The 8,436-nt window shown below is 35.8% G+C and overlaps 1 protein-coding gene and 1 pseudogene across 1 annotated transcript; both read left to right on the top strand.

The window, feature by feature from the left end:
* LOC129305524 (uncharacterized) overlaps positions 1-1,023 on the top strand; it is a 22,859-nt pseudogene extending 21,836 nt beyond the window's left edge.
* A 4,863-nt stretch (positions 1,024-5,886) lies between these two features.
* Positions 5,887-8,367, top strand: LOC129306312 (probable mitochondrial saccharopine dehydrogenase-like oxidoreductase At5g39410). The gene is made up of 2 exons (XM_054946837.1): positions 5,887-6,619; positions 7,544-8,367. Exons 1-2 carry the CDS (start codon positions 5,945-5,947, stop codon positions 8,231-8,233), a joined length of 1,365 nt encoding a protein of 454 aa, XP_054802812.1. The 5' UTR covers positions 5,887-5,944; the 3' UTR covers positions 8,234-8,367.
* The last annotated feature ends 69 nt before the right edge of the window (positions 8,368-8,436 follow it).

Raw genomic sequence — 8,436 nt, 5'->3', positions numbered from 1 at the left:
CGCAGATTGGCGATCCTTCCGTGCTAAGCTGTGGCCGGAGAACGGCAAAGAACGACGTCGGGACGAGCCTTCCTCTTCTTCCGTCCCCGATCCGCCACCCATCAGCGTTGGGGAAAATGGGGCCCACATTATACACGAGCCCGAAAAAGGGCTGCCTGTTGATTGCCACCGAGAAGTGGATGGGTCCACATTTTCGAACGGACAGTGTGATCCTGCTTCTCTCCACTGGGCCTATGGGCCCATCAGGGATCATACTAACCGGCCGTCCTTAATGTCCATCAAGGAGACGAGATCGACAACGATGGATGAGGAGGGCATGTTCCTCCAACAGACCATTGTTTTTGGTGGGCCATTGGACGCAGGCCTGTTTCTGTGGGTCCAAAAGAGGAAGGCCTGGAGAAGAGTGCAAGCGGGGTGTTGGAAGAGGTGATGAAGGGTTTGTACTATGGGACGAGGGAGAGTGTGGGTTGCGCAGCTGAAATGGTAAAGAGGAATTGTGGTGGGAGTGGAGATTTGAGGTTCTTTCATGGAGGGAGAAGGAGCAGTTAAGGGATGAAATTAGGGCCGGGTATTGGACTGGTAGCTGCTTGCAGCCCAAGTGTTGTTGGGCTGGGCAGTGTTGGAAGCATTGGGTTCTGGGAGGACGTTCTTGGGCTTATGGGCCGGAGAAAGGTTGGTGAGACATTACATCGGACTCATCGGCCCAATGCAAGCTGTATAGAGAAGACCACAGATTGAATGCTTGATTGACTGCATAATGGAGCTCGTTTGGAAGGCTCTGACAACTTGTAGGGTTACCGTTAAGAAAAAAATGTAGGCTGGATAATTCACACTGTGTCATTCAATCTTGTTCTTATTCATTCGGACAAGTTGTAAATTGTGATCTTTTTTTTTTTTATTGTTTTCAAACTGTTTAAGGCGTTTTGGGGGTTACCATAATTATGCCCTCACGATGGCTTCTAGCATTTTCATATTAATACCAACGTGAGGGTGGTGACAAGTGATGTGCTTCATTCTACATTCTGCGGCAAAGTTGACAAACTCAAAATATCACCAAACCATAATTAATAAAATTTGGAGCTTATGAAAACTTTCAAGTTTCGTGGCGTGAATACATATGTCATCACAAATGAAATTCAAATAAGCACTGTTATTACATTGGGTTATGGGATTAGGGAAGAAAAATTTAACTTGTAAGTTCTAGGAGTTAAGATTGTTTAACAAGCAAGCTTAAGAAGCGTAGTTATAAGTTAAAAACATTTTTTTTTGTATATCTGCATGATATTTAGAAATTTTCATAAATTTATATTTAAAAATTATTTGGTTAAGCAATAAAAATTAGAGAAAATTGGCTCAATGGCCTTAAAAAAAAACAGCTCCCATAAATTATGGATAAAAATTTTGAATATTTTGGAGTATAGCCCATTCATAAAATTAATTAAATATATTTTACTTTTTTATCCTTAGATTAAATTTATTATTAAAACACAATATATCTATTGTAACTAATTATTAATTGATTGAATCTTTTTTTTTTTCTCTAAATCATTTCTTTTTTTAAATATAAAATTGTCAGTGTCTTTCTTCATCGCAGAGCTTTCTTCTCTCTCCCTCTCTTATGAAGAGATCATTAGAAATTGAAGAGAAATCTTCATTTCTGAAAGCAAAAGAGCACACTAGAATCTATTATCTATCATTAAATTTTCACCATCTTCATATCTCTCGATAACATTGAATTTTTTACAAACTGTGTTTGATTCATTTTAAATAAATAATTATGTATTTTTTGTGTTATTGATTTGCACTATCAATGATAAACAAGTTTACGTCTGATTATCTAGTTATATTGATTTACGATAGTATATCAGTGATATACAACAATATATCAACGATGTAGTGTTACAAATCAATAACACAAAAATACATAATCATTTACCTAAAATAAATCAAATACAATCCACAAGTATTTTTGGATTCTTAGTTTATCACAGAAAGTTAAATACCTAAACTAATAAAATAAACAATCATGAATATGTAACTTCATTTCTTCATTGACGTGCTCCGTTTTGTCGATGTATCTCACTTGACATTTGTCTCTTACAGTCATGACTGTGGCTCTCTCACACTGTTTTGTTGTCTCACTTTTGTCTCTCTCACATCCAATTCTGTCTTCTCTCTCACATTTATCTTTCTCATTTTAAAGATTTCTTGCTTTTTGAATATTCCAGTATTTGCAAAAGGTAGATATTAAAAAAGTGATTTTGTAAATTAATTATAAACTAAGTAATAAAAAGGCTATTTTTTAAATTTAAGAAAGGATAGACTATTTCTTTTATTTGGTCTTATGAAATAGGCTATATGTGCAAATGCCCTAAAAATTATATGTTGAAAAAAAAAACAATAAAATTATATAAATTAATAATTATAATATAGAAAACTTTTGTGCTGTTAGAATAATGAATCATGACATTGTTTGTTTTATGATTTGTACATAGTATAAGTAATTGATGATTTTTTTTTTTACATTAGGGTGGTTTAAACATTGAATGTTTACCCTAATAATAAGGTCACCTTTAATCCTAATAATAATGCCGTTGCTGTTGGAATCATAGAGATGATACCGGGGACTTTGTTTGGGGTTTTTTTGTTTTTTTGGGATTGCTTTCCTTTTGGCTTTTATGATTGAAATTGAGCATGATAAAGTCATTTTTGAAAGTGACTGTCTTTTTTTTTAAAAAAAATTATAAGATAAGTCTAGACTTGAAAATTCTTAACACTAGAGGAAAAGTAAACAAAACAAATTACACATTTCTATCTAAACGATAAAAACACAACTTAGCGGGGATGTATTCAAAAAGACAAAGCAGTCGATCACATTATGTACTTCCTTGGCAAGATAGTCTATCACACAATTGATCTCTCTATTAGAGTATCGAACATGTATGCCTTTAGCCAAAGATAGGAGTTGTCTAGCTTCATGTACCTCTTGCCTAAGTGGATGATCTGGCACACATCTATGTTGCAAAAGCTGAATCAAAGTGATGCAGTCAATATGATAGTAAATCTAAGTAAAATTATATTGTTTACTAATCCTCAATCTTTCCATGAGACCCTGAAGTTCAACAGTTGTAGGTGGTGAGAAATTAAGTCATTTTTAGAATCCCATAATCCAATCTCCTCTTGAATTCCTAATGACCCCTCTATAAGTAGCATATCCCTCTTGATTAACCGATTCATCTGTATCAAGCCTATAATAACTAGTCGAGGGATGTCTTCATTTCTCCTTCAAGCCTTCCATGTTCTAAAAAAATTTTATGTTTGAATTTTTCATTAGCCTTTGTTTCCATCAGATGAAACTTGATGCTTTAAACAATTTCAAATGCATTAAGATGTTTTCCTTCCATAGCTTTCTTGCATCGATTCTTCCATAGCATCCAACACACAGAGCAAAAAAATTTTATCCGAGGCCATTATTGATTGTCAACTCTACCCAATTCATGCTGTGAGTTATATTTTAGCCATTCCTACAAGTTAAAAGAAAGCAAAGAAGACAAATATATAGGGTTAATTAAAGAAAGCCAAACTTCTCTAGCAATCTCACACTCTCAGAAGATATGTATTATGTTCTCCTCTCTATCACACTTAAAAGGTAAACTTGGTAAATTGTGAGCGAGATCATTGTCCTGAGTTTTGTGAATGGACCTATGGAGGGATGGCATTTGATAATTTGGACTTTGTGGCTTCTAATTCTGAATTTTCTTTTTCTTTCATTCATCATGAAGATAATAAAGTGACGTGTTACGTTCCATATTTGAAGGACTTGAGGAGAGACATAAGCACACAAGTGGATGTGTTACACACTTCATTGAGCTAATTTTTTTAAAGAGAGAGAATAATGGTCCTCTGATAAAGTAATATTAGGCTATGTTTGGTATGAGGTATTGAGAAGTTGGGACTGGGACTAGTATTAAAGAAACTTATAGATACAACATTTGGTATGATGGATTCTTTAATCCTTGGGTTTGATGAAACTCATGTAGATAGGATTAATGAAACCCATAGGGGAGGTGGTATTGAAAATTTAAACTTGAGATTGAATTTTTTTAAACTAAAATACCCTCTATTTTTTGTACATGTTTGGCCTTCTACCTTCATCTTCTCTTATCTCACAGCCACCGGCCAATGCGAACACCTTCTCCTTCTCCGATCTCACAACCACAACCTCTGGATCTTGCAACCATTGCTACCTTCTCCTTCGTCGATCTCACAGCCATCGTTGTTTTGATCTCGCAATCACTTTCATCTCCTTTTCTCATAGGTCCAAACTTGATCTCCCTCTCTCAAAAGATGCACAATCACGAAAGTATGGAGAAGATGAGCCCTGTGCTGCCATACTTTTTGGGAGAAGGTTTCTAATTTTTTTAAATTTTAAGGGTAGTATAGTCTTTTCATACTTTATATTTAATTGTAAAATAAAATAAAATAAGTATACTCTATAAGTATTACCTCATACCAAACATAATTTTCAAATATCATTCCCACTATTAATTCTAATATCAATTTCAATACCAATCCCTCTAAATTAAAACTTGCATATCAAATGGAGCTTTAGAGTTAAATTTAAATTTTCTTTATCAATGAGCCATTTGTAATAGGAGGGTTGGCTAAAAAAGCTATCATGTCTCACATTGAAGGGATTGGGAATGAGTCTTGGACATATAAATGGATGAGCTACATATTCATTGAGTAGCTCTTTAGGTGAAAGTAATAACTTCATGACAGGCAACTAAAGTTTGTAAAGATGCTTGGTAAGATAGGAGGAAACACCTTCACTTCTTTTATCTAATATTCTAACAATGGATGTCATAAAGACCTCTCTAAATCTTGAACCTTTTTAAATGTCATCAGCAAGATCGAGCATTGGTTGAGCTTAGCGTCGTGTTATTCTTTTCCTGATTCTTCTTTGTTTTTTTTTTTTTGCTGGTCGGCTATTTTTCTTACCCCTCCAAACGTTTATGACAATTTTGTTATGCTTGAATGAAGTACTTCTTTGGCCAAAAAAAAAAACGTTGAATGAAGGACATATTGATTGTTATTTATATAATATGAAAATGGCTAACTTAGTAAATGTAAAAGTAGCTTTAATATTATTAAATTTTAACAATTTAATTCATTGTTATTGAATTTAAAATAGATACAAAAATAACTAGGTGATTGGACCCTTAAAAATTAAAATCAATAAATAGGAGGGTAGAGAAGGATGGAAAAGAAGGGTGAAGCAAGGGTGGTGACTGGTGACTTTGGAAGTACACCGTCTGTTTCTACATATAAATTAATAAATTAATTAATGATTTTTTAAAGTTATTTTATATGCAAATTAAATCATTATTTGCTTCCTTCCAATTTTATCTCTTCATCACTTTCATGACTAAAGTAAAATAATATATATAAAAAATAAAATATATTTTAAAATGTACATTTAATATGAAAAAATAAAAAAAAGATAATACCAATAAATAGTTTAATTATCTTGCCTTGATTTTTATATTTGAATAAATATAAATCAAAATCATTAAATTGACAACCCCAAAAAAGATCGTACTCCGACTACTCCCCCATTTCAAATAATAGAACATTTTTAAAAAACAATTTACACTTTCAAATATAAAATATTTTAAATAGATTAAGATTTTATTAAATATATTAATTTTAATATTATTTTTTTCTCTTTAAAATTAATTTAAATTTATTTTTTTTAAATGTATTAAATAATGGGTGTTTTAAAAAATTTATATTTTTATTTTAAATATATTTAATAAAATATTTTGTAATTTGAGAGGGGGGAATATAATTGCCAATTTCTTCTCCTATGCGTGTCCCTTCTGATTCTACCTCTCCGAACAATAGAGCGGGTTCTTGCGTAGCAGCTCCTCTCATCGAAGCCATGGAAACAGTCCCGAAACTCGATTCCAATTCTGATTTTGACCTCATAATTTTGGGTGCTTCGGGGTTCACTGGCAAATACGTTGTCAGAGAAGCTCTCAAATTCCTCAATGCCCCTTCTTCCCCTCTCAAATCCATCGCTTTGGCAGGTCGCAACCCTGCAAAACTCTTCGAAGCTCTTAAATGGGCCTGCCGTCCTGATCCCCCTCCTTCCATCCCGATTTTAACTGCCGACACAACAGATCCCCCTTCCCTCCTCAGGCTCTGTGGCCGGACCAAGCTGATTCTCAACTGCGTCGGCCCCTTTCGTCTCTACGGCGAGCCTGTTGTTGCCGCTTGTGCCGAAACCGGGTGTGACTACTTGGATATAAGTGGTGAGCCTGAGTTCATGGAAAGGATGGAGGCCAAGTACCACGAGAAGGCCGTGGAGACAGGCTCCTTGGTGATATCGGCATGTGGGTTTGACTCGATTCCTGCTGAAATGGGACTGATGTTCAATTCGAGGCAGTGGGAGGCTCCGTCGGTGCCGAACCGTATCGAAGCGTACTTGAGCTTGGAGTCCGACAAAAGGCTTGTGGGTAACTATGGGACTTACGAATCGGCTGTTTTGGGCGTGGCTAATGCAAAGAAGTTGCAGGAACTGCGACGATCGAGACCCCGAAGAGCTAGGCCAGTGGTAAGAGAATCTTAGACTTGAAAAATGTTTAAGCCCTCGAGGCATTTCTGAACTTACTGGCTTCCTGATGTAGAAATGTAGGTGAGGTGAGGGGCAAGTCTAATTGCAACTCTCCATAGTCGTCTAGTTGGTAAGAAAGTTTCTTAAAGAAGTTGGAGGACTGTTTCATGGTGAGATAGCGATTTGAGTAATTGAATATTAACGGAAGCATAAATGATGGAGCAAGAGTGGTATTTCCAATGATCCATGTCAGTTCTAGGAAAGCCAGTGCAGAAATGATTCTAATTATTGACACGAGAACAGTAAAAATGGTTGCATACTCAAGCTGTCTCTGTCAGTACATGTGAATGTAGTGGTGGTTTACTGTGATAAAAGTCAACATTCAATTATTTCCCCTCGGCAGTATTTGTGGCGGATGTTTAGTTGGTATAAACAATGGGAATAATTGTTATAAAGTACGAAGTTTACAACTTATAATTTGTTATATATGATGGCTTAGTTGTGACAATATGTGGTGGCTTAGTTTTGTAACCAATCACATAACCTATATAATGTCTAATGCAGTATGTCAAACATGCCAGCAAACTGCACATCTATATGGGAGAGACCCTGATAAAAAAATAGATAACTTGAGACATCGAAAGATTTGTACAACTATACCTTGAAATTGAGCTCGATGGAGCAAAATGTGGGATTTGGTGGAAGGGAAATGGGGTATTTTAACTTACAAATCATTTTGAATGTCAGAAATTTTGATTTCTTACTTTCATGGATCATTCTGTGTCTCAAATTTGATCTTGCGACGAACTTGAACTAATGTTGATCTTGCCAGTGTTGTCTATTGACCATCTGCCCCCTTCTTTCACTCTTTTACATGGTTTAAATACTATGTCATTATATCAACCTTTATCTTAATGCTTGTAGATTCCTGGACCTCCTCCCCCCAAAGGAATTATTGAACACCAGAAGAAAATTGGCCTTTGGGCAGTAAAACTACCTTCAGCAGACTCAGTTGTTGTTCGAAGAACACTTGCAGTTCTAACAGAGAATCCCCGTGGTCTCCCTGGAAGGAATGATAGCACTGAGGTGATTGAGAAACGGGGAGCATACTGGTCAACTGTGAAGCCGGCTCATTTTGGTGTGAAAGTAGGCTCCAAATCCTTGTTGAGGACTTTTGGATTCGTTACAATTGGGGTGTTCTTCGGTCTTTTGGGAAATTTTTCTTTTGGAAGGTGGCTTCTATTGAAATTTCCCTCATTCTTTAGCCTTGGTGGGTTCAGGAAGGAAGGTCCTTCTGAAGAAGAGGTTGAAAGCGCTTCATTTAAGATGTGGTTTGTAGGGCATGGTTATAGCAATGGGAGTCTTGTGGCACAGGGGAACACAGAACCTGATATGGAAATTATAACTAGAGTAATGGGACCTGAAATTGGATACATCACCACTCCAATCACTCTAATTCAATGTGCTCTTGTGCTTCTCAGCCAACGGGACAACCTACCAAACGGAGGAGTATATCCTCCAGGTATAGTTTTTGGTCCTACTGATCTTCAGGAAAGACTTCAACAAAATGGGATATCATTTGACGTCATTTCGAGGACCACTCTTTCCTCTTGATTCTTGTACTTTGATCCTTTGTTAGATGAGATGACACAAAGTTACCCAAGTTACCCTGATCGGCAGGGAAACTCTCTTTCTATGTTCTCTTGTCTTTTTGACTTGATCTGAATATGATAATCTCTTAACCGATAGCACGTCTTTTCAGGTGCATTTTAGTCATATCATTCACGCTGATGATTTAGGAAAATAATGATGCAAAG

Source organism: Prosopis cineraria, unplaced genomic scaffold (assembly GCF_029017545.1).
Source record: "Prosopis cineraria cultivar Desert tree isolate PC_DT_omini unplaced genomic scaffold, ASM2901754v1 PC3, whole genome shotgun sequence".
NCBI lineage: Eukaryota > Viridiplantae > Streptophyta > Magnoliopsida > Fabales > Fabaceae > Prosopis > Prosopis cineraria.
Note: the sequence above shows the minus strand (reverse complement) of the source record. Positions and strands in the feature narration are given on the sequence as shown.